At 45.7% G+C, this 25,966-nt stretch overlaps 1 protein-coding gene across 1 annotated transcript in view; it reads left to right on the forward strand.

The window, feature by feature from the left end:
- MEMO1 (mediator of cell motility 1) overlaps positions 1 to 25,966 on the forward strand; it is a 226,173-nt gene that overhangs the window by 63,774 nt on the left and 136,433 nt on the right. The window contains 1 exon segment of the mRNA XM_029593942.1: positions 3,936 to 4,048. Within this exon segment, the coding sequence (XP_029449802.1) occupies positions 3,936 to 4,048 (113 nt within the window).

A 25,966-nucleotide genomic window follows, 5' to 3' on the forward strand; every position in this document is an offset into this window, starting at 1 on the left:
TAAACTATCTTATGACTTTTGATTTTAAGTTATGGCCCTACTCGGGCCTTTTTTACTCTATTTACTTCCAAAGCTGTAAAGCCTCCAAGTTTATAGTCCTTGTTCAATGTAACTTTCTTGCTCTCTTTCTGATTATAACTTATTGTTCTGTTTTTTGTTACAAGTTTCTATCCCTCGTTCGATGTAAACCGATCTGATATGGTATTCAACCATGAAGCTCGGTATAGAAAAATGTGAAATAAATAAATAAATAAATACGTATGGGGAATATCCTGATTTGGCATTGCCCATGGGTGGTGAAGGGGGTTAGGGTTCATAAATGTGCTCTTAGCCTATATACGAGCCATATGTTAAAACTTTGGGATGTAAGATATAAAGTGGTGGTTTTTTGGGGGATTGTTCCCCTTTGACCCCAGTTCAGTATGATGATGGAAATCCAGGGTTTATTCTGTGTAGGGCAATTCTGTGATAAAGGGGTTATGATGACCTATGTTCAGTTGTAAGATAAATACTCCTGGCCAAATATAGACCTTTTTTAGGTTCAACATTATCTTGAACAGGTCGTAGGGACATCATCTGTAAGAACTGCAAAACTTTTAGCAATGCCTCAAGGGCTTTTCTCTAAGATCTATAAATTTTTTATTTCTGCCTTGGAGGGGAAATTTAATTATGAGAGAACTTGGGAAGTTGATCTTTGTTGTGCTATAGAACAGGATGTTTGGGAAGATAAATGATGCTATGTGTTTAAAACCTCTATCGCTGAATTTGGTGGAAAATGCATATAAGGTTTACCACAGATTGCACCTTACCCCTTCTTGTTGACATAGAATGTATAATCTGGTTTCTGATTGGTGTTGGAAGCAATATGGTGAAGAAGGGATAATGGATCACATTTGGTGGAATTGCTCTGTTGCTGCTTTTTGGAGGGAACTGCATAAATTATTGCAACAAATGGTACAAGTAACAGTGAAATGGGATCAAAAAATGTTTTTATTTAACTTTCCAATAGAACAAGCATCCAAAAAGGCAAATTCTAACAGCAAGATATGCCATTACCACTAGCTGGAAAATATCTGCTGCATTTCTGTCAGACTGTATGACATTTATATTATGGAAAGGTTGAAGGCATTTCATAAAGATAAGCTTCCTAAGTTCAGAATATTTGGAAACCATATGAACAATGGTAAAAAGTGCAATTTCGATAAAATAAATCATCCACAAGCAGGGACTGTAAGACACTGCAGAAGAACCTTGGAAGACTGGGGAACTGGTCATCTAAATGGCAGATGAAATTTAAAGTGGACAAGTGCAAAGTGATGCATATAGGGAAAAATAATCTTAACTATAGGTGCACAATGCTTGATTCTGTAATAGGAATCTCCACTTGAGAAAAAGATCGTGAATAGTAAATTAAAATCTTCAGTTTAGTGTGTGGCAACAGTCCAAAAAGCAAATAGAATGTTAGGAATTATTCAGAAAGGAATAGAGAATAAAACTTGAGGGGAGGTTTGATGCAAAAATGTTCTCTCAGCCCAGCGCACAACTTCACATGCATTTTGGATGCACTAGCATAATACCCGATGCAATAAGGGGATCAAGGCGTCCAAAACGCGTGTCTAAAACTCGTAGCCAATAGTGCTCATGAAATGTAAATTCCATGTAGATGAGGCTATTAGCTATTACTCCTGATGCAGAAAATCGCCGGTTGCCCAACGCATCCTTTCTAATGTGGCAAATTTAACGCCAGCCCCAGAGCTGGCGTTTAAGTCATAGCGCAAGTCAACGGGTCCTGAAAAAAACAAAACAAATACTGCTTTTGAAACAAAACAAATCTGTTCACTGTTGTAAAACATTAAAGATTTCTCAAAAAAAAAAAAAAAAAGACACCATTACAAGCAGCTCTGACCATCCTGAATGCTTAAAATTGTCTTACATTTCAGAGCAACTAGGAGGAATGATGGAGCTTTAAAGGCAGGAAGAGAGCTGCTTTTTGCAAACAAGAATAACCTATAGAGTCATTTATTTTATTTAAATAGCGTTGAATGGAGGGCGAGTACCTCAGAGACGCGTGCACAGCCACAGCTCCTGGGCACCCAATGCTTTTGAGTGCTAGGGACGCACCATTTTTACTTAGCATGTCCTTTTTAATGTGGCAGCTCATTTAAATATAGCATTGGGCACCCAGGAGAGGTGGATGTGCATACATTAAGAAAATGCATCTGTTTTACCACATGTCTTGTTGCATTGGTCTGTGAATATTATAATGCATCTGTATAAATCTATGGTGCCGGTCGTATATTGGAAACTAAGTGCAGTTCTGGTCGCACCTATCTAAAAAAATATATAGCAGAACTAGCAAAGGTACAGAGAAAAGGCAACAAAAATGATGAAAGGCTATGAAGGTTAGGTCTTTTCAACTTGGAGAAGAGAAGACAAAGTAGATATGAGGTTTAAAAATCATGAGTGGTGTGGAATAGATAAATAGTGAATGGTTATTTATCCTTTCAAATAATACTAGGACTGGGGGACACTCCATAAAAGAAACTGGTAGCAGATTTAAACAAATTGAGGTAAGTAGATTTTCACTTGGTGCATGATTAAACTGTGGAATTTGTTGGTGGAGGATGTGGTCAAGGCAGGTAGTATAACTGAGTTTAAAAGGGGTTTGGACAAGTTTCTGGAAAAGTCCATAAACAATTATTAGCCAGGTATATTTGGAGAAAGTCACTGCTTTTCCCTGGTTTGATCAACAAGGAGATAGATTTACTTTTTGGGATTTGTCTGTTTCCTAATGATCCAGATTGGCCACTGTTGGAGTCAGGATTCTGGGCTTGATGGACCTTTTATCTAATCCAGCATGGCACATTTTGTGTCTTTATGTTCCAGATGGTCCATGTCATTGTGAAGACTAGAGTTCTACTGCTGCTCTCGTTAATTAGAGTGAGTTGTGTCTGGTGCTTGGTGCAAGTCTGCTACTCCCCCTATCTCATTTGCCCCTGTATTATGAGAAGGGAGACTTGAGAAGGCTGGGGGTGAGGAAGTGGGATTGAAACAGGAACTAGGTCTGAGAAAAGGATATGGACCTGTCTGTTAAGTCTTGATATTTATCTGGTGTTTTTTTTTAATATCTTTATTTTAACAAAACTTACAAAGCAAGATATAACAACTTTTGTCTATTGAAAGCACGTGGGGATAAAGAAAAACATGTTTCATTTAATGAAAAATACAAAGCAACAAATTCCCCAAGAATAAAAAGAGAGAACATAGCAAGAAGATCCACCAATTAATAAACTAGTTTAGCCATGACTTGGAGTTACAGAAACTATCGAAGACTTTCTAGCTTACACAAATGATTTCAATTGTTCAGGAATGAAAAAAATATCAGTCATAGAAACATAGAAATGACGGCAGAAGAAGACCAAACGGCCCATCCAGTCTGCCCAGCAAGCTTCACACATTTTCTTTTCTCATACTTATCTGTTTCTCTTAGCTCTTTGGTTCTATTTCCCTTCCACCCCCACCATTGATGTAGAGAGCAGTGATGGAGCTGCATCCAAGTGAAATATCAAGCTTGATTAGTTAGGGGTAGTAACCGCCGCAATAAGCAAGCTACACCCATGCTTATTTGTTTTACCCAGACTATGTTATTCAGCCCTTATTGGTTGTTTTTCTTCTCCCCTGCCGTTGAAGCAGAGAGCTATGCTGGATATGCGTGAAGTATCAGTTTTTCTTCTCTCCTGCCGTTGAAGCAGAGAGCTATGCTAGATATGTTTTATTGTATTATATTGTATTTATATCATTATTGTATTTAATAATACATTTACATGGATAATGAAGCAAGAAGGAAGCCTCTACAGCTGTAGTTTCCTATCTTAGTTCACTCTGGTTTTAAGAAATTCTTGATAATATAAACCTTTCTTTCCCTATTAATCTAGGAGAAGAATTTTTATCCTTGGACCTTCTCATCATGTTCCCCTTTCTCGATGTGCACTTTCCACTGTGGATATTTATAGAACACCTCTATATGACCTTCGTATTGATCAAAAGGGTAAGTATAAGATTATATACTTTGCAAGTGCCTTTTTGTAGGTACAGTGAATCTCTGTAGTCTGTTTTAGCTACTTCCTTACAGCTGAAAAAAATAAGTAGGTAATATCATAAGACCAACCAAAACCTACAAGAAATTCTATTTGTGCATTTGATAACATTTTAGAGTTCATGTAGCAGCTACTCATTTAATGTTACCTAAACTAGAAATACCCCCACTTGTCTCTCCCTCACAACAGTTTTTAAGGAGATAAGTGGGTGTAGTGAGCAAGTTTCTTTTGTTTTATGTTAATGTTTTATTGACTTTATTTTATTTACTTTAATAATTTCTATTCCGCTGATCCACAAATCTCAGCATATTACATAATATTATCTGGAACAGAATACAAGTTCTCTTTTCTTCAGCTAGTATGGGACTACGCTATAGGCGGATAAATATTTTGATAAGTACATTCCTTGGGATGTGGAAGAAGACCAAAAATGAAAAGGGATACTGGTGCACACGTTACAAATTTAGCAGATTGACAGAGCAGCTAGGGGAAGAGACAATAGGAGGGATAATAAAATATTAACAGAAGCATCTTCTGTATGATTTGTAAGCCTGTCAGGGTGCCTACAAAACATACTCATCTTAGCTATGTATTATCCATAGAATGTCCAGAATAAGTACTATAAGTGTTACCTGGATTAGATACATGAGCCAGAATGTAAATTATAGTACCTGATAAATACAGTTGGAGAATTTAGAGCTTATCTTTTTTTGAATAAAGGCTTCGGTGTGTTTAAAGGATTTGATACTTCCTCTTATTCAGGCAGACCAATCCCCCACCAGTGGGTTATACACCTCTACCAGCAGATAAAGCAAAATTGCTTACCTTGTAATAGGTGTTATCACAGGACAGCAGGATGTAGTCCTCACGAAACCCATCCGCCACCCTGCGGAGTTGGGTCCGATACGTTTTATTTTATTTTTGCTAAAGCTTATTGCTATCTACGAGACTGAAAAGAGACCCCTGTGGCAGAGAATATCATGGCATGCTCAGTGGCCTCACAGGGCCAGTCAAAAGTTTCTAGAAACTGACAGTTTTCTGCAATAGGGCTCCATCAATGATGTCACTCATATATGAGGACTACATCCTGCTGTCCTGGGATAACACCTATTACAAGGTAAGCAATTTTGCTTTTCTGTAACACTGTTAGTATCCCACAGAGAGGGAAGAGGAAGCAGGCAGTCTCCTCTTGGGTACATTATACCCTTATGTCCCTATAGTTGTGAATAAATATTAGATCAAAGTATGGATGCATTTTATGTGTGGGGTCTAATACTATTTGGTTCAATCCAAGAGCTGACATGGCATGTGCAATGAGCAGGAGGTGGAAGCTCATCCAGATGAAGGTTAGAATCTCCTAGAATAATTGTAGTAGATAAATTGTTTGGAAGTTATTAACTCGATTACAGAGCAAAGTTAATACCAACATTTCATTTGGTGCCACTGCCCCTATATCAATATAAGACATGCCTAGCAGGGGTTTTTTTTTGTATATAATTAGGGCTTCTAATTTTAGGTGTTTATAGATTGTAAATTTAGGTGTTTATTTTCCAACTAATTAGGGGTTCTTTGTGACTACAAAAATTGGTGTGTCAATTGGTATTTTCATAGTGTTGGTATTATAGTTGGGTACCTTTTCAGGTTGAATCAAATACATACTTTTGTGCAACCGAGGAGTCAACATAGAAAAGGCACAAAAACCAGAGGATCCAGCATAAGCAAAGGAGAGATGAGAGAATTCTAAGGGAAGTGGTGTTTTTTGGTGTTTGTTTAATAAATACCTATTTAATTTTTTTCATATCCAGGATTTTTATCAAGGTTTATTGGTTAAAACCTAAAATTAGAAGCCCTATAACTGTATAATCATTACCCCTCCTCCTTGCTTTAGAACTACATGACTGAGAGAAAACAGCATAATGATTTGGACAAGCCTGATTAATCAAGACATTATCAGTATCTAACAACCAGGTCTCAGTAAGGCATACAAATTTGGGTTTATAATTTGATACAAAAAAAACCCAATAGGCAATGTCTTACGAACAGATCATACATACAAGTGAGTCAATATAACACTATTGAAAGAATTGGACACTTGCGACTCTGGTGTGTTTGGCGCCACCTAGTGAGTGAGCTTGCTAGGCCCATGCCAGCAGCTGGTGGAGAAGCCCATAAGCGGGACTGGCTGGTGCTTCACCTACACGAGCCGACTCCCCTGCAGGTTGAACCTTTGGGTTCTGGCAGCCAGCAGGATTTAAATGGGTCCCTAGGGCCATCCTGAGTGAGAGTCTGATTTGAGCAAGGTTCTTGGCAGGCAGCAGACAGATCAGGTAACAAGCCAGAGGTCAGGAACCAGTCAGTCCGAGATAAAACAGGACAGAGAAGGCCAACAGGACAATCAAGGAAGGGAACAACCAGGGCCAGGAACAAGGATGACAGGCAAAGAACTGGACAAGGAACAGAGCACAGAGAAGGCTAGGATAAGACAAGGAACCAAGACAAGTAACACAGCACAAGGTAAGAATATGACAAGGATAGCAACACATACTGGACCACAAGGGCATCAGGAGACTTGTTGCTGAGGCGCTGGCTGGTTGCCAGGGAGTTCCTTATATACTCATGTAGGGTGTGATGTCAGCCAGTGTCACAGGAAGTCCCGGGTAGGGGACCTATAAAGGAAGTCCAAATTTACAGGAAGTTCTATCTTGGGACCTTGGAACAGCATGATGCCGGAGGCTATGCTGGGGTTGCTTCGGATCCTAGGTGAGGGGCTTAACAGTCAACTGTTCTAACAATGAAGAAGAGGGTTCACTCTGAGTAATGGGAACCGGAAGTAGATTTGCTTGTACATGCTGGTTCATCTGATATCTGTATAAATGTATATCTATATACCTTCCATGTGAGAGTAATATAGGAAATAGGAGGTGTAATGGTATGTTAGGGCCTGGTGTAGTATTTGCAGTGATCTTTTTTTCAATGGTAGGGTTGTTACTGTTTGAGTGCTGGCAGTTAATGCTGTTTTCATATGGGAGGTTTACTGTATTGTAATTCAGTTCGGTAATCATGGCTTTCTGAAGGTCAAGCCCACACCCAATTTGTGTTACATTAGACCTAATATTATATGGTGTTTTTTTGCAGAATTTTCTGGTTGGCAGTACATTTAAATATATACAGTACATGTGACTGACATGTAATAATTGCATAAATTTTAATTGTGTGAGGAGAGAATGTGACTAGGGATCAGAGTGGGAGATGGTGCAAGGCTGTAAACATTTTGCCTAGGGCACCTAATACCTTTGCACTGGCCGCGGGATTGGAGTTCAACTCTGTGCAAGGGCTGGTTTAAGGTCATATCCTCTAATTGAAGGAGGCATTGTGTTTTACCCCTTTTGTCTAGTTCTTTGAATTAAACATCCATTTTGTCCTCAGATGCTGGGGTGAGGTCATATCCATTCACTTGAAAGGGATTTGTGGGGTGAACTATTTAATTTTATATTAACTTTAACTGGGTGGATGTTACCTTGACTTCATTGTGGGGTATATTTTCTCTGTGACTTCCTGGTCCACAGTCTGGGCTGTTTTTCACTATTCTTCATAGAGACTGCTGTTAAATGCATTTTGTTTTACTTTGTAATACACTTGAAAGAACATGTGCCTGTGTACTTTGCCAAGGATGTTGGTTACCTGCCAGTTGACAAGCAAAGTATATTAACCGTATGATACCAATTTAATTGACACTAAAATGTTTCTGCAGTTTTGGTACAAATAGAGTTGGTTAAGTTGAAAGAAAATCCAGAGATCCATTGAATCCAGCCCTCTTTTGATTGCTTTCCAGCTGTATCTGTGGTACTTCAGAGGAAGCCATAAAAATACTGTATCTGTAGCCAATTCTGCACAATGGAAGGCATTTTTCTTTCTGACCATATCTATGGTGATCAGCTGGATAAGCAGTTTTCCCAAGGATCTAATTCTTACCATCCAACAGGCCTTTTTTTTTTATTACCCTAAAACTTATCTAGGTTTGCTTTTAACTTTTGAGAGAAACACAATAGAACTGGAAATCTGTCTAGCTGTTACATATGACTGATAAAAGCAGCAATCTATATTTTTTTTAGAGAATATAAAAAGCCATGCAAATCCTGTAATACTACTGATTTCTTTGGGCTTAGGAAAGAGGAAAAATCATTAGCATAATCACACATTCCAGAGTTTCTGTCCCTAATTGCAGATGAGACCGACAGATTTCATAGTGGTCAAGATGTTGACCACTTTTTAGGAAAGTAATGACATTACTGAGACACTAAGTAATGGAACAAACATCTACATTTGTACTGAGAAGTTACGAAATCTAGTTTCAGGCATATAAATAACGTAAGATGCACTGCAAGCAGGAGCTTTATTTAGAAGTATCTCTCCCAAAAATAGATCAGGTATTTTCTTGTAACAGCCAGTTAAAATGGGACTTCATATTGAAAATTAATAGCAGCTTACTATCTAATTAGAGACAAATGCTCCCCCAGGCTGGATGGTAAACGTTACATCCAAGAATTGCTCTTGATCTAATTTAATTTGAGAATACCTACCTGTTCTGTGGGAACATCCATTTTGTGTCCAGAGCAGTTACGTCACAAAGCCTCCTTTTTGGATTTTTAGCCTGCCTTTCCAAATAATGCTTAAGGTAATTTGCACATTCTTGCCCCAAAGAGCTTATAGTCTTAAGTGGGTACTTGAGGCAATGGGAGATAAAGTGACTTGCCCAAGATCACAAAGCATGTCAGTGAGGGAAGTGAGATTTGAAACTGTTTTCCTGGTTTCTTAGCCAGTTGCTCTAACCCAGGAATCCTCAATCCAGTCTTCAGGACACACCTAGCCAGTCAGGTTTTCAGGATATCCACAATTAATATATATGAGAGAGCTGCATAAACTGCCTCCAGTGTATGCCAAACTATCTCATGCATTTTTATTTTGGATATCCTGAAAACCTGACTGGCTTGGTATGTCCTGAGGACTGGGTTGAGAATCCCTGCTCTTCTAATCATTAATCTGCTCCTTCACCTCATTTCCCAAAATGAGAATGGTTTCTTGACATCAACTGTTTCTCCACTGGTAAAAGTGGATACTCCTGTTTACACTGAAGAGGGCTGTCTACTACTGCAAACTCATCATCCACTTTATAAAACATTGTCTAGGTTAGTGGATTGGAGGCAGTATACTTATTGCTTGGCTGGGTGATAGGCTAGCTTGAATTTTGAACATGAAGTTCCTTTTTAAAGATATCTGAAATAAATGTAAGGGTAGCCTATGGCAAAAATCATGAGTTTAATATTTTTACCTGGTTTTCTTAATAATGCAATAATGGAAACTTTCTGGTAATGTCTCCATGAACTCCAGATATATAGATATTTACAATTTTGAATGGATGCCTCCTTATGGACTGTTCTATGCAGATATCAATTTCCAGGGATTGATTGGCCTATCAAGGCTTCAGGAATGCTATGGTGAACTAGTCTAGACAATCACATGGCTTGTGTTGGTTGTAGAGACTCCAATCCTGCAGAGCTTCTGCGATCAATACTTGACCCCACAGCGGCACTTCTCTTCAGCAGGAGCCTCCCACGAGGCGCTCTGCTCATTCTAGTTTTATTGTGGTTATGGCAACAATAGCAGCAGCTCCATGGGCCTGTTCTGCTGCTTTCATGGGGCACCTCCTTTCATTCCCAACCATCATCACAGCCATGGGAAATAGACCTCGCATTGCTACATTTTAACCTGCTCAGCACTTCGTGATGCTTTCAGCTGCTGGCCCCGCTGCCTTCATAATCCGGCTGCGAGAAAGCCAATTATCTTAGAAAAGCATTGGGGCCTTCCAGCCCCCTTCTTCCCACATTTAGGGACTTGGTACACTACCTCGGGGAGCAGCAACAGACAGCCTACCCAGGCCCTAATCTTCTAGGGCACTGCCTTTATCCCCCCTGACCACCAATGTAAAATATTTTTTATTTACTTATTGGGCTGGGGGAGGGGAAAAGATAGACAATGTGTGAGTCACTGAGCATGTGTGAGAGTCAGTGAGCCTGTGTAAGGGAGAATGTGTGTGAGAGTGAGTCTGGGAGCATATGGTGAGCGTGAGAAAGCTTGGGAGTCAAGGGCATGTATATGAGAGAGCCTGTATGTCAGTGAGCCTGTGTAGGGGAGCATGTGTTTGAGTCAGTGAATCTGTATGTGGGCATATGTGAGGAAGCATGTATTAGTGTGCGCTTGTGAGTGAGCATATGAAGAGTATATGTGAGAATGAACATTTGAGAGAGAGGAGAAAGTTTGTGGGCACCCTTACCACCAATCAATCCATGACAGTGACGGTGACTGAAATGAAATATTTTCAGGTGAGAGTGGAGAATTATTTTTTATCCTTATTTTAATTATTAAGGTGGTGCTTCAGATATTTGCTGTTTTAAAATATTTTATTAGTGTTTGGGAAATTTTAAAAAATTTCTGTGTTCTTAGTTTTGAAATAGTTATTTGTTAGTCATGTTGTTTTCTCAGGAATGGTGATTTTTTTTCATCGATAAGCAGGCTGAATTAGCCATTACATGTGGATGACATCTGGCAGCACTGAACAGCCTCATCTCTCTAAGCTAGTAGAGCTCTGAACTCTACTGAGCATATACAAGAATTCCTGTGAGCCTCTTCAGTCATTTTTTGTCCTAGCTACAGCACATATGGTTATTCAGTCTGTTCTGTTATATTTCTCTGAATTGTTGTTTTAAGAATTTTTTCTTCCAATTATTCTTCAGTTTTGTTGGCTTGTTTCTTCTGCAGCAACCTCAACAGCACTTTTCAGTGCTACAAAAAAAAAAGTCAAAAGATCTTGGCCATGCTTTGCCTCCTCACCATGTTGGGCAAGAAGAAACCGGTTACTGGCTTTAAACATTGGGTATGAGGTAAGGTTATATCCCTTGCTAACAGACACAGACTCTGCTCCTGGTACTTGGGGCTGAGCCATGTCCCACGATGCCAACATTAGAGAGCTGTCAAGGTAGAGGAGCTGTGTAGGCTCCTTTGGGGCCATAGCAAATTCTCTTCCTGGACTGTAACGTCATCTGCTTCACCAGGTGTAGGGAGCTGAGCTGTAGTTCCTCCAAAACTCCCCCAGGTTGAAGCCTTTGAGTCAAGTGAAAATAGTCTGCATGTGCTGAAGACTAAACAACATCACTCAGTGAAGCCACAGGTGCATGTGTCAAAGAAGCAAGATGCATCGACCATAGTGCATCGGCGCAGAAGCGCCAACAGCGTTGGACCCCCTCAACGCACAATGCACCAATGCATCCAACATTGGTGCACCAGATGCAATAATGTTATCCATATATGTCCCACCGAATCATTCATTGCAGGATCCACCAGGGCACTCCTCTTCCATCAATGTACCCAAAGCATGATGTATCGAGAGGTTCATCTCATGTAGCCCATATATCTGCTCTCTCCACCACTACATCCTCGCATCATAGCATTAGAAAGAGTGGATCCACCTTGATGCTTCTGATGTATACAACCAAAAAACTCTACTTTTGCTCCTGCATCATCTTTGCATTCCAGAAGTGATCCCTCGAAGCATTCACAGAAGAAATCTTCTATACCTTCAAGACACTGTACTCCTTCAAAGCATCTGGAATCTTGGATCCTGCAGGTAGCTTTACCTATGCAGCCATGAGTAGGGGTTCCATGAGATTTCCTGCACCTGTTTCCTTCAATCACGAGAGCCCTCACTGTTTCTCAAATGTTGGTGCGGGGCCTATGCTTGGAGACTTCAAGTCCAGTCTGTTCCATAATACCACTCACTTCTAGTAGGCCTCCTATTGTTGAGCAAGAGTCTATATTTGTATTTGAAGATGTTCCACCTTCCACACTCCCTCACTGTATCATAGAACACGGCAGTCTCTCAACCAGGTTACGGATATGATGAAGAATTTCTTTGCTTCCCTATCAAGAGAACAGGAAGAACTTTCAGACTGCTTATTTCCACTTTTACCACAGTGATTTCTCAGAGTGCAATATCAACATTACCGATCACTGCGCTTTATTTATTTATTTTATTTAGAGTCTTATATTCCGCAACCTCCAGATAACCGTTCTGTTTGGATTACAACAAAAGTCATAAAATATTAAAACGATATTATAAAATACAAAAGTTAACAATTAACGCCTTACAAACATATAGATACATTAGGACTTAAATCGCCAGCCAATCCAAATGCTTCATTAAAAAAACTCTGCCTTTAAAGCTTTCCTGAACAGTTTGAAATCCTGTTGCTAAGTATAATAGGTAATTTGTTACATTAATGTACTGCCATTGAGGAGAAAGCCCATTCTCTGGTGACCGGATGGACGGCTAAGAGCTGGGCATCCTGTGACCTAAAAGCATGACCAGGACTATACCACTCAAGATGGTTTCTCAGTACACATGGAGATATTGTTCTCAAAAGTTGAATCAACTTGAATCTACCTCTCCATTTAATAGGGAGCCAGTGTAAATCTTTCAAGACAGGGGTTATATGTTCTCTTCTTGATGTCCCAGAAATAACTCGAGTAAAAGTGTTCTGTGCTAACTGTAAGGCGTTCATCAGCCTATCAGGAAGACAAATATGTAAAGAAGCACAATAGTCTAGGTGACTGAGGACTAGGCTCTGAGCAATCATTCAGAAGTATATTGCAAGTACCAGCATTTTTAATGGTCAGACTCATTTAAGCTTACAAAAAGCAGTTTTAGTAACATGACAAATTTGTTGTTTCATGGATAATTCGGAGTCTTAAACTCCCAAACTCTTAATCTCTGATTGGATTGGCACTGTTTTAGGGATCTTCATCTGTTACAGCAGAATCATTCCATTTGGAGATTGCTGACCAAGCTATTTCCCCTCTGCGACAGTCGTAAGAACTATCCCAGTCATCTATGTCATCCTTGCAATCCTGGTTTAGTGTGCCTTTGCCTCTTGATTCAAAGGAAGGGTCTACAGGAATTCCTTCTGATCAACTTTCAGATCCTCCAGACCATTCCTCACCTCCAGAGGACCTTAACTATTTGATGTTTGTCAAAAAGATGGGCAAGACATTAAATATTAATGTACATAAGAGCAAAGATTCCCGATCAGTTCTTGGATTCCTTCAGATACCACATATGCCATTGGAACCTGTGGCTGTCCTGACCTCTATGACCTTCTCAACACTCTGCAAATGAAAACATGGGAAATTCCCGTCTCTGGAATAACAATGGCCAGAAAGCTGGACCATAAATGCAGAAGTCTGAGCTATGGAGTAGTCCCGCTCTCTTATCAGTCCATGAGTAGTTGAGTATGCCCAAAAAAGGCAAAGAAAAGCAGAATCATAGACTTCTGGATAACTTCAGGAAGAGAGTATTTTAGAGTTCCATGTTAACTGTCCACATCACTCATTGCCAGCTTTTCATGGTTCAATATAATCATGATTGCCTAGAAAAGCTAAAACCATTTCTTTGTATGGACAGTGGCAAATTCTTCTCCCCTCAAACATTGGATGTGGAGGAAGATATAAAACACTTAAGGGGGTAGATTTTCAAACCTACGCGTGGCGTGCACACATGGACACCCGATTTTATAACATGCGCATATGTTAAAAAATTGGGGGTTGGCACTTGCAAGGGGGCGCAGACTAGTGCATTTTGTACGTGCCGACACCCGCGGCCTTCCCCCCTATTCTACCCCCCCCCCCCCACCTCTGTCTTTTGCTCTTTCCTCTGGGCAGATGCAAGTTGTGTGTTCCCCCCAGCTCTGGCCCCACTCCCAGACAGCCTCGCCTTGCCCCCGGACTGCCTCTTTTTTAAAGCCCCGAGAATTAGACACGTCCTGGGGCTTTTTGCGCTTCACCAGGCCTTTATAAAATAGGCCCAGAGTGCATAACCCACTTTACGCGCGAAAAGCTTTTAAAATCCGGCCCATTACGAATAGTGTATGAATCGTTTGATTCTGTTGCACAAACTTCTGCAGCCTCCATAGGAGCTTGGTAAATGGCATGCTTAGGGCTAGCAGCATCTATGAAGACATCCATAAAAAAACTTGCAGACTGACCTTATCTAGGAGATACTCACTTTGGAGAAAAATTCATGGAGACAGTCTCCCAAATTAAAGAATAGAATGTGGTGTTTCAGTCCTTGAAAGAACCAGAACAGCCCTCCTCTTCGAGACATTCCTTTCTCTCTTATAAGAGACCATTTTGTAAGTGACATCCTTACTTCCCTTTTAGGCAATACTGCTTCCTGTCTCTTTCAGCTCAGAGACTGCAATAACAACTTCCGGCCAGGCCTCGCCAGAGGGAACACTGTCAATCAAAATTGTCACAACAGGCCCAACTGAAGTCTGGGCTTTTGTTCCCTGCCACTGCGCAATACCCCATTCCAGTCTGGTGCAGAATCCAAACCTTTCTGGAGTTGTGGCACCAGATAACCAAGGTTCTTGGTATTGTGAATTCTGGATACCATTTACATCTCTCCTGGCTACCAACCTTTCCACATTGCTCAACTCTCCATCCAGATCAGTGTCAGCTACTTGTCCCTCTTTCACAGTGGGGACAAGGATGAGGTTTCTATTCTCGCTATTTCCTCATCCCCAAGAAATCAGGTAGATTGAGGCCCATTCTGAATTTTGAGACACATGAACAAGTACCTGCACCAAGAGAAATTTCAAAATGAATTCACTCAGCACTATTCTGCCTTTATTCAACAGGAAGAATAGATGTGCTCCCTCAGTCTCAAAGATGCATATACCTATATTCCCATACACCCTTCCTTCTGGTGCTACCTTTGCTTCAAAGTAGATTCTGTTCATTACCAATGCAAGATACTCCCATTTGGCCTATCGGCAGCTCCAGGGGTCTTCAAGTGCTTGAAGACCCATCTGTATCAGGTCTTCTTATACCTAGACAACTGATTAGTTGCAGCATCCTCTCAGGAAAGGGTGTAGCTATCCCTACACAAAATGGTCCATCTTCTACAAGACCTTGGTTTTCTAGTGCACTTCATAAAGTCCCATCTAGTCCTGTCGCAGCACACAAAATTAATCAGAGCATGGATTTATTTGTTACAACAGAAAGCGTTTCTGCCCATAGATCAAGTGGACACCATGTGCTCGCTGATCCACAAGCTAACAGCTCAACACTCCTCAACCCAACAAATTCTTGTCATTTTAGGACATATAGCAGCTGCAAAACACGTCATCTCATTTACCTGTCTACACATTTATTTATTTATTTTCTTTTTATATACCGACATTCGATAGAGATATCACATCGGTTTACAGGTAACTGAGGGAATAGGGCGAGGTCCGCCCTATTTTACATTATAACATTCGTTGCCTGCAGTGGAGTCTGAGCAATAAATGGGATCAGCTAGCCCAAATGCCAACATCATTGATCCACATTTCGTAAAAAATGAAGCAGGAACTGCGCTGGTGGCTGATGGCTCACATTCTTCAGGATGGAGCTCCCCTTCATCCTTTCCCATATCAAGTCACATTAGCGACAGATGCCTCCATGAAAGTATGGGGCACTTATACCTAGTCCTTTTGGACTTGGGGCACTTGATCTTTTGAGGAAAGTCATCTTCAGATCAATATCCTGGATCTAAGAGCGATCAGACGTGCTCATAAAGTTTAGACATCTTTATGGAGAAAGCATCCTGCTTCAAACAGCTAACAAGTTGCAATGTTTTATATCAACAAACAAGGAGGCAAAGGCTTGTGGACACTGTCAGGAAGTGTTGAAAATTTGGCAATGGGCAATTGTGCTGCAAGCCACTTATCTTCCAACCATATCCAATTTGTTGGCAGATTGCTTCGGCGGAGGGTTTAACTCTCACACAGATCGATCCAGTAAAGTGCGGCCGCGTTTACCCCGCTCCTAACTCGCGTTCTACTCACTTTCCGGCCGCGTTAGCCCTTCCTGAGATACACTATCCCCTTTAACCTACTCCTACCATGTCCTAAAATCCCCGGGCAACCCCTTCCGCACGCGGCATGTATATTGCATGCAAACGATCGAATTAGCTATTCCCTACCATCCAGTAACGCGCGCCCCGACTATCCCTTTTTTACCCTGCCGTTTTGCCGCGCGCTTAACCTGCTAACTTATCGCCTACCCCTACCCCTGCGTTAGAGGCAGGGGTAAGGGTAGGCGGCAAACTTTCCTCCAGCCCCCGCTCTCCTGCCCTGGCCGCGTCCATGGGTGCTGGTCTCCGGGGCAGCCCCAGTCCTCTCCCCTCCTCCCGAAGCAACAAAAGCAAAAAAAAATCGAAAAAAAAAGTTGCAAGAGATAGAGGGGAGAGAGGACGGGTAATCCTACGCTCAGGATGGCCAGTCCCTCACCCCTCCTCCCGAGGCAAGGCGCGAAAAGCAGCCTTGCTCCGGGAGGAGGGGAGAGAGGACTGGCAGTGTGAAGTGACCAAGCGACTTACTTTTTTTTTGCAGCCCTCCGGAGGAGACTGCCATCAGCAGAAACGGATCGCGGCTCCCCTCCCCTGCTTCCCGGCGAAGATGGACGCCTGCACGGGGGAAAGCGGCCCCTGTGCGTGCAAGACGTGATGTCACATGCCGTGACGCCAAACGTCGTGACGTCACGTCTTGAGCAGCCAATTGCACGCACAGGGGCCGCTTTCCCCCGTGCAGGCGTCCATCTTCGCCGGGAGCAGCGATCCGTTTCTGCTGATGGCAGTCTCCTCCAGAGGGCTGCAAAAAAAAAGTAAGTCGCTTGGTCGCTTCACACTGCCAGTCCTCTCTCCCCTCCTCCCGGAGCAAGGCTGCTTTTCGTGCCTTGCCTCGGGAGGAGGGGAGAGGGACTGGCCATCCCGAGCATAGGATTGCCCGTCCTCTCTCCCCTCGCTCTTGCTACTTTTTTTTCCGCTTTACACTGCCAGTCCTGTCTCCCCTCCTCCCGGAGCAAGGCTGCTTTCGCGCCTTGCTTCGGGAGGAGGGGAGAGGGCTGACAATCACCAGCCCGCCGGCTCCCGCCTTGATGAACTCGCTCCCGCCTCGAACGCGCGCCCGCCAGCTCCCACCAGTAAGTTAACTTTTTTTACACTTTTGTGTTAATTTTCGCCTGAGCCTTGCTTCGGGAGGGGGGGAACCATCCACTTCCTGGTACCTGTCATTTCAAATGTCAGTTGAAATGACATTTGAAATGACAGGTACCAGCGCACCCAGGATACTGTATAGGCGCTGTATTAAGCGCCTATTCAGTAAAATGGGTTGCACAGGCCTAACCCTTCGCCTAACGCTTCGCAGACGCGGCTTGCATTTGCAAGCAATTTAAATAGAGTATCGAGCGGTATGTGAGCAGGACTGTGCATGCGGGGAACGAGGGTGCGCCCGGCACTGCCGCACTCTTTCTAACGCGGCCTTGCTGTATCGACCTGACAAATGGTCTTCGGCAGTCCAGAGCCAACGAACTGCCCAACTTATGGGGTTGACCGTTGGACAGCCTATTTGCGATCGAACCAAATTTAAAACTCAATCTGTTTTTCTCCATTCTTCCCAGCAATCTCAGACTAGCTCAAGATGCTTTCCTACTCAGTTGGGGAAACAAGCCTCATATATGCTTTTCTGCTGATATCATTAATCACAAAGACAATGAAAAACGACTTTTAAGATCATGCCTGTATGATCCTCATAGCCCCAGCATGGCCCAGACAAGTCTGGTTTGTATATTTTATAATTTTCCATCCATCCTTCAATCCACCTTGGATTAGATCCCATCAAACTAACCCAGGAAAAAGGAAAGATAAATCAGAACCTGACATCCCTCATTCTCGCAACTTGGATGCTGAACGCTTAGTGATTGCAGATCTATCACTACCCAAGAAAGGTAAAGACAACGTTCTTTCACCTAGAACAGGAGTGCTGAAACTGATCCTCCTCTTTAGCCAGTTGGGTTTTCAGGATAACCCTAATGAGTATGTATGTAAAATGTTTGCAAATAAATCTCATATTCATTAGAAATATCCTGAAAATCTTACTGGCTGAGGGGGCATGGGCAAGGACTGGTTTGAGCATCCCTGAGCTAGAAAGCCCTTGACTAGAAATGATTATTCTTTTAAATGGAATTAGGTGTAAGGGACAGTCTGCAGGGACAGGAGCCCTATGGCTTGGAGATCCTGCTGCCTGCCATGTTTATAGCAATGACTCATCATAAAAGCCTGCCCCACCCTAAGCCCAATGCTTCAATTTGGAATTTCCCATTCTACATTGTGGCCACTGTTTCATTCTGGGTTCTCAATTCTAACCTTGCTCTGTATTTATCCCCATTATAATGGTCTTGTGGTTTAATCTGTATGTGTGTCTTGTTTGTTCATGTGCTGTTCCCTATTTTTGGCACAAGTATTGTGGCCTTCCTTTTTTCTTTGCTCTGCTATAGTTCAGTCTTGGTTTCAGTTGTGCCTTGTCTCTGTTCTTCTTTGTGAGTCTGTGTTTCTGTGTGCACTTTCCTGTTTTCTTGCATTAGAGTCTGCCTTGTCCATCCCTAGCGGGTGCCCCCTGTAACTCTCGTCTGCATCACCTGTGAAGTCTTGTCGGCCACCAAACCTAAGGGCTGAACCTGAGGTGGAGGTAGCCGGTCCAAGCAGAAGAACCTGATGCCTGACTAGCCCTCTTCCTGATTTTGAGCCTGCTCCTGCCTTGGGGGTTAACCATAACTAGCTGTAGAATCCTGACAATAGGTATTTCCTGGCGTGTAGCCAGATGGACTCAGAACGAATGGGTATAGTATGCTCGTGCTAGCAGTTGGAGACTGATCTGACGTCAGCACGGGTATATATACCCCCACAGGAAGCGTAGCAACTCAGTAATTTTCCGTCTCCAAAGCAGTTTGGAGAGCCTGCACGCTCGCTGAGCGTGTTTTCCAAATCTACTTTCTATTTTTCTACTTTCTTTTCGCTAAAACTTCTACAGCACCATCGAGCCCCGCACTCCTGCGGTGATACCCTAAGGTCCCTCCCCCAGTAGAGTTTCCCGGGGTGATTTCCGTGATCCCCCGGAGGTTTAAGTCCTCGGTCCGGTGGCCGAATCGCGGCAGGGACGTAGCCCCCGGGCGAGGTTCGGGTGAGGCATACGAGGCGCCTCGGTCCCGGCGTGGATGAGGCAGCAGGTGCATATCCTCAAACGCGGCGGTGAAGGTACTTGCCCTCTCCCCCCGCAGCCGGAGACCGCCCGGGTTCCAGCCGGGAAGCGCCGAGGATCAGGTAAGGCGTACGTCTTTTACTTCTGGTCTCCGAGGAACCGAGGATCGGCGGCGTGGCACGCCGTGGAGGGCGCCATTTTGTGGCCTTGTTCAGGTATTGAGCGCCCGTAATAGGCGCAGGTCTATGACTAAGCGCATATTATATTCCTCATTGTGCGTATATTGCTAACCGCTTATTGCTGAGAGCATATTGACTACCATTGAGCGTGTATTACTAACCGCTTATTGCTGAGAGCATATTGAATACCATTGAGCGTGTATTGCTAACCGATTATTGCTGAGAGCATATTGAATACCATTGAGCGTGTATTGCTAACCGCTTATTGCTGAGAGCATATTGAATACCATTGAGCGTGTATTGCTAACCGCTTATTGCTGAGAGCATATTGAATACCATTGAGCGTGTATTGCTAACCGCTTATTGCTGAGAGCATATTGAATACCATTGAGCGTGTATTGCTAACCGCTTATTGCTGAGAGCATGTTGCATACAATTGAGCGTGTATTCATGACCGCATATTGCTGAGAGCATATTGCATATCATTGAGCGTATGTTGTTAGCCGCATATGGCTGAGCGCTTGTTGTCTTAAGCGTATATAGCTGCCGCATATTATTAATAAGCGCCTGTTGTGTTAAGCGTATATAGCTGCCGCATATTATTATTAAGCGCCTGTTGTACTAAGCGCATATTGCTGCCGCATATTATTATTGTGCGCCTGTTCATTAAGCGCATACTTTTCAATGGAACAGAACGCCTCAGCGTCTTCAGCGGGGGCGCCGCCTGCCTCCGGCATTAAAGCCCTCGGCCTCTGCTCCGCATGCCAGCTTAGAGCCACGCACAGTGAAGAGCCAGACTCCCTATGTGCCCAATGTGAGGAGGCCGTGGGACCCTTGGGCCAGGACCAGTCTCAGCCACAATTTGCTGACAGTTCCCCAGGGCTACCCCGGATTTAGCGGTCAGTCTCGACCAATCGGGAATCCCGGGGGATCTTGTACCCCAGCGATTAGAGGCTGCTTCAATTTCCTGGGTGGATCTCTTTAAGGGGATTCGTGCCTTTGTACAGATGCAAACGGCTTCCCGTCCAGGCCTTGCGGTTCCTGCTGTTCGTGTTGTTCCTGCTGTTTCGGCGGTTCCTGCGGTGGCTGCGACTGCGGCGGCTGCTGCGGCTGCCGCTGCGGTGGCAGCTCCTGCGGATCCTGTTCCTGGACCCTCACGCCCTTATCGTGAGCGGGACCTCCCGCCGCTGGACAGTCCAGATCAGTCAGCCCAGGAGGTTTCACCGGACGAGTCCGAACTCCCGGACAAGGGGGAACTTCCCCCAGGGATTGAGCCATATAGAACCATGAGGCGGTTCTTCCCTAAGGAGGATCTCTCCGACCTGGTGTCTCAGTGTCTGGCGGAGTTGGATATTACAGGTCCCAGCGCTACGGTACCCTCTGCGCAGAACCCTGGAAGGACCTGGAAGGACTTTGTCCTACAGCCCGCCATTTTCCATTCCTGCAAGCAGCACAGCAACTGATAGATTTAGAATGGGCTGCACCAGCGGCCTCATTCAAAGGGGGTCGGGCCCTGACAGGCATGTACCCCCTGGCACCGGCTATCCAGGAGCTGCTGGCGTGCCCTCAGGTGGACGCCTTGATTAGCGCTGTGGTCAAGCGCACTACCATTCCAGTTGAGGGGGGGGCGGCCCTCAAGGAGCCTCATGACCGGTGACTGGACGCCATTCTGAAACAGACTTTTGAGGTGGCAGCTCTATCTTTGCGGATCGCAACCTGCTGCACAGTGGTGATGCGTTCCTGTTTGTCACAGGTAAGGAACAATGCTCCAGCAGAAGACTTTGAGTCAGCTCTCTCGTTCCTCACGGATGCTGCATCAGACCTCGTCCGAACAGCCAAGGGGATCTCATCCTCCGTAGCTGCCAGGAGGCAGCTCTGGATCCGGAAATGGTCAGCCGATGCGCCTTCAAAGACACGCCTCACCAGATTGCCCTTTAAGGGCTCTTTCCTATTTGGCAGCGACCTTGATAAACTGGCCAGTACATGGGGCGCCTCTCCAGTGCCTAGACTGCCGGAAGATCGGTTCAGAAGGAACCAGCGCACCTTTCCAAGGCCCTCCAGGGGCAGGAGTTCACAGCGCTTCATTCCTTACAGGAGTCGCTACCAGGAGCCACGTCCTCAGGCCAGGAATCAGACCTTTCGGACCAAGCAGCGCAAGAGGGGAGCAGGCCCGGGCTCAGGTCCCGGCCGTGCCTCACAATGAGAATCCGCCGATTCATCTGGGGGACGGAGCCATAGGGGGCAGGTTAACCCTCTTCTACCCTAGATGGGTCGAGATCACGTCTGACCAGTGGGTCCTCGCCATTATCCGGGAGGGATATTATCTGGACTTTCATCATCTCCCTCCGGACAAGTTTGTAGAATCTTCATGTCCCATACACAAGAAGGCAGCATTGGAAGCTACCCTGGCGCGGCTCCTGTCCTTGCACGCTATCATCCCAGTACCTGCCTGGGAAGTGAATTCTGGACACTATTCCATTTATTTCATGATACCCAAGAAAGGGGGCACCTTTCGGCCTGTACTGGACCTCAAGTCAGTCAATCGATACTTAAGGGTCCCGAGGTTTCGCATGGAAACTCTGCACTCCATCAAGACCGCAGTACAGCCAGGAGAATTCCTCACGGCATTAGACTTGTCGGAAGCCTATCTGCATATCCCGATCCATCCTGATCATCAGCGCTACCTACGCTTCAAGGTTCTAGGACGCCACTTCCAATTCCTGGCTCTGCCTTTCGGGTTGGCCACGTCACCGCGGACCTTCACCAAGGTGGTTGTAGGGGTAGCAGCGGCACTCAGACGGGAAGGAATTCTGGTCCATCCCTACCTAGACTGGCTGATCAGGGCGAAATCTCGAGAGGAGAGCCATCGGACAACCGACAGATTGATCGCCCTCCTGGAAAGCTTGGGCTGGGTAATCAACCTCAGCAAGAGTTGCCTACAGCCTTCCCAGTCACTGGAATACCTGGGAGTACAGTTCGACACCCAGGCAGACACAGTCAGTCTCACTGCCAAGAGAAGGCTGAAACTTCAGACTCGTATCCAGTACTTGATGGGAGCCAGTCGGCCCATAGCTTGGGATTATCTGCAGGTTCTCGGGCTTATGCCATCCACCCTGGAAGTTGTACCTTGGGCAAGGGCCCATATGAGACCTCTACAACACTCCCTGCTCTCTCGCTGGAGCCCCCGTCTACGGAACTATTCCACGCACCTACCTCTGCCTGCCAGGGTAAGGACCCAGTTACGGTGGTGGTTGCAGTCCAACCACATGAGCAGGGGGTCGAAGATGTCCTCCCCCACATGGACTCTGCTCACCACAGACGCCAGCCTGAGCGGCTGGGGTGCACACTGCGAAGGTCTTACTGCACAAGGGCGGTGGAACAGAGAAGAGTCAGCGTGGAACATCAACCGTCTAGAGGCTAGGGCAGTCCGATTGGCATGCCTTCAATTTGCTCACAGACTGAAGAACAGAGCAGTCAGAGTGATGTCCAACAACGCCACCACAGTGGCATACATCAACCGTCAGGGCGGAACCAGAAGTCGACAAGTATCTCTGGAGATCGCCCCACTGATGGCTTGGGCAGAGGCGAATCTTCAGGACATCTCCGCCGTCCACATTGCCGGGAAGGACAACACCACAGCAGACTTCCTCAGCAGAGAAAGCCTAAATCCGGGAGAGTGGCAGCTGTCACCCACAGCCTTCCAGATGATTGTAGACCACTGGGGGATTCCGGACATGGATTTACTGGCAGACAAGTCCAATGCTCAAGTACCCAGATACTTCAGCCGCAAGCGCGACCCGTTCTCACACGGAATCGATGCCCTGGTTCAGCCATGGCCTCCAGGGACTCTGCTATACGCGTTTCCTCCGTGGCCTCTGTTGGGCACCATCATCCACAAGATTCAGAAACACCGGGGCCTAGTTCTTCTAGTGGCACCAGACTGGCCAAGAAGGCCCTGGTACGCGGACATGTGAAGACTTCTGGCAGGGGAGCCTCTTCCCCTGCCTCCTCTCCGGGACCTTCTACGTCAAGGTCCCATCCTCCACGAGGATCCAGCTCAATTCTCTCTTACGGTCTGGCCATTGAGAGGGCTAGACTGAGCCCGTGATAGATACACTCCTCCGAGCTCGCAAGTTTTCCACTTCCCTCACCTACGTAAGGATCTGGAGAGTATTCGAGGCATGGTGCGACACTCATGGCACAAATCCACATGCGACCACGATCCCTATTGTGTTGGATTTCCTGCAAGATGGACTTCAGAAGGGTCTCTCCCTCAGCTCCATCAAGGTTCAGGTGGCTGCGCTGTCTTGCTATGGTCCCAGGAGGGATGGCAAGACCATTGCCAAACACCCAGATGTTTCTCGCTTCCTGAAAGGAGTCAAGCACATTCGTCCGCCACTGAAGTGGCCAGTGCCTTTGTGGAACCTCAACCTTGTTTTGGATTTCCTGGCGGGATCCACCTTCAGACCCCTTCGGGGCCTGTCTCTTCGTTCTCTAACCTTGAAGATGGTGTTCCTATTGGCGGTGTGTTCAGCATGCCGCGTCTCAGAGCTACAAGCACTGTCCTGCCGTGATCCCTTTCTGAGAATCACTCCAGAGGCTATCCATCTTCGCACGGTTCCCTCCTTTCTACCTAAAGTGGTCTCACAGTTTCACCTTAACCAAACTATATCCTTGCCTACTACGGCAGGTTTGAAGAAATCTGAAGAAGGGCGTCTGCTACGCCATCTCGACATAGGCAGAATACTGCCCAGATATCTGGAAATGACAGAAGACGTCCGAAAGACAGACCATCTGTTCGTCCTGCACAGTGGGAAACAACAAGGGGAAGCGGCCTCTCGGCCCACCATCGCCCACTGGATTAAAGAAGTTATCAGAGCAGCTTATGTGGAGGCCAGGAAGTCTCCGCCTCTACAAGTCAAGGCTCATTCTACCAGAGCACAAGCGGCATTCTACCAGAGCACAAGCGGCATCCAGGATGCTGTCGCCTGCAGAAATATGTAAAGCGGCGACATGGTCCTCCTGCCATACCTTCTTCAGATTCTACCGTCTGGATGTCCAGGCCAGGGAGGACTCAGCATTTGCGAGGGCGGTACTACATGATCCTCAGGCAGCCTCCCGCCCAGGCTGGGAGTAAAGCTTTTGTACATCCCATTCGTTCTGAGTCCATCTGGCTACACGCCAGGAAATGTTGAGATTACTTACCTGATAATCTCCTTTTCCTTAGTGTAGACAGATGGACTCAGCATCCCGCCCAGCTGCCTGTGTACATGGGTTTCACCGATTCAAGGTAAGCCATGTCATTTGTTTCCATAAGAGCGTACACTCTACCAGGTGTCAACGCCTTCCGGTTGTGACCGCTGGCGGTCTCCAGCTACTATCAATCGGTCAGGGGAATCCTGTTTCACTATTTCACTGAGCGTCAGTACACACATCTATAACAGCTTTTGCAAGGAAGATTACTGAGTTGCCAAGCTTCCTGTGGGGGTATATATACCAGTGCTGACGTCAGATCAGTCTCCAACTGCTAGCATGAGCATACTATACCCATTCGTTCTGAGTCCATCTGTCTACACTAAGGAAAAGGAGAGATTATCAGGTAAGTACCGTATTTCCACGCATATAACCCGCGGGTAATGTGCGTTTTTACCTACCCCGCATGCCCCCCGCGGGGTATAAACGTGGGCGGGTTATCCAGAAAAAATTTTACAACCAATAAAGTTTCCCGACTCTGAATAGGCTGCAGCTGAGAGGAGTCCGTCCTATCCCTGCGCCCGGCCGCTTCCTGATTGGTCGCGTGTTAAATCTAGGCCGCAGGCGGGTGGGCGCTTGTTCCAGGCGGCGGCGGGGGCGGGTGGACGCGCGTTAGTTCGAGACGGCCGGCGGGTGGTCGCGTGTTAAATCTAGGCCGGGTCGCACAGGCGCGCATTCATTCACTGCCGGTGGGGGCAGCCCCCACCGGCAGTGAATGAATGCGCGCCGAAAGCAGCTTGTTCCAGGCGGCGGTGGCGGGTGGACGCGCGTTAGTTCGAGGCGGGTGGTCGCGTGTTAAATCTAGGCCGGGTCGCTCAAGGCAATCTAGGCCGGGTCGCTCAAGGCAGTCACATGCCGTGACGTCACGGCATGTGACTGCCTTGAGCATCGAATCGCAGGGGTCGCATTCATTCACTGCCGGTGGGGGCTGGGGCAGCCCCCACCGGCAGTGAATGAATTCATTCATCCAGGCGGAGGAGCCGGCTGCTTTCAGCTGCCGCTGCCGGCTGCTTTCGGCGCTCAAGGCAGTAGCGGCGAAAGCAGCCGGCTCCTCCGCCTGGATGAATGAATGCGACCCCCTGCGATTCGATGCTCAAGGCAGTCACATGCCGTGACGTCACGGCATGTGACTGCCTTGAGCGACCCGGCCTAGATTGCCTTGAGCGACCCGGCCTAGATTTAACACGCGACCACCCGCCTCGAACTAACGCGCGTCCACCCGCCACCGCCGCCTGGAACAAGCTGCTTTCGGCGCGCATTCATTCACTGCCGGTGGGGGCTGCCCCCACCGGCAGTGAATGAATGCGCG

The sequence above is a fragment of the Rhinatrema bivittatum genome, chromosome 3 (genome assembly GCF_901001135.1).
Source record: "Rhinatrema bivittatum chromosome 3, aRhiBiv1.1, whole genome shotgun sequence".
In the NCBI taxonomy this organism is placed as follows: Eukaryota; Metazoa; Chordata; class Amphibia; order Gymnophiona; family Rhinatrematidae; genus Rhinatrema; species Rhinatrema bivittatum.